This window comes from Penaeus monodon, chromosome 28 (genome assembly GCF_015228065.2).
Source record: "Penaeus monodon isolate SGIC_2016 chromosome 28, NSTDA_Pmon_1, whole genome shotgun sequence".
Lineage (NCBI taxonomy): Eukaryota > Metazoa > Arthropoda > Malacostraca > Decapoda > Penaeidae > Penaeus > Penaeus monodon.
The window spans coordinates 23,168,189-23,169,192 of NC_051413.1; the positions used below are offsets into that span (position 1 = coordinate 23,168,189).

At 30.6% G+C, this 1,004-nt stretch overlaps 1 protein-coding gene across 1 annotated transcript in view; it reads left to right on the forward strand.

The window, feature by feature from the left end:
- LOC119591423 overlaps positions 1-1,004 on the forward strand; it is a gene marked incomplete in the record, with an annotated part of 59,861 nt that overhangs the window by 58,709 nt on the left and 148 nt on the right. The window contains 1 exon segment of the mRNA XM_037940164.1: positions 878-1,004. Coding sequence (XP_037796092.1) covers positions 878-879 — 2 coding nt within the window.

The following is a 1,004-nucleotide window of genomic DNA, read 5'->3' on the forward strand; positions in this document are numbered from 1 at the left end:
CCTACTGTTTACTAAAGGTCTCTGACTGAAGTAGCAAGAAACAGTTGACAAGTTTGCATTTTGCTTCTGTTTATGTAGTATATTTTGTTACTTCTATTTGTGTAGTGTCTTTTATTCTGTTTATTTTCTAAGCTCTTTATTTTATTTTTTCATTTCTTTTTTTTATGTTTATTTCTGAAACTCTTTGGTTTATTTGTCTGAAAATCTCTTTTGTTATGTTGTGATTTATTGTTAATATATATTATCCACAACAACTTTCTTGTTATTTGGTAATATTTACCTTTGTATTTTAGCAATTAACAGGAGGACATCAGTGCAATAATTTAGGTTTATGTAATTTGGATTTTGTTAAAAGAGTAGGTATTTCACCATTTAGATCATTATAATCTAGAAATTTTACAAGTTGCAAGGAAATGACAAAAGAGAAATGCTGATTTGATTGCGCTGGTCAAAATCACAAGCTTTGTGGAAGCTTAGGGTTTTCTTAAACTTGTTCAATACATGTCTTAATGATGATGCAAGAAGGTAAGGAATAAAAGTCATCAGACTGTTTTTCCATTTTGACTGCAGAAGAATGGCTGCTACAAATCTTCCGTTGTAGAAAATTGTTGGAGATTACGTTTATTTTTCACTAGATTGAATTAACTTTGCATTGTACTTTTGACATTATCTCTATCTAATTATCAAGATGAAAGGTTGCATTGAAAAATAGTGGCAACTGGTTAATGCAGTGTAATTATAGTCTGATAGAACTTTTTTGAATTTTGAAATGTAACACTATCTCTTTCTTAAAATAATGATGTCAGTATCTTGGAGATTAAGACTGGAAGAGTTAGTTTTAGTTTCATTTATGATAGGATTTAAATTTCCTTTCCAGAACACAACCCAGCATGGAGGTGGTACTATGGAGACCTCCCGGTGATGTTATAAGAAATATCATATCAACAAATGTTAGTCTAGAAGACAAGAATGGAGAAACCAACACATCAGAACCTGTTGATACG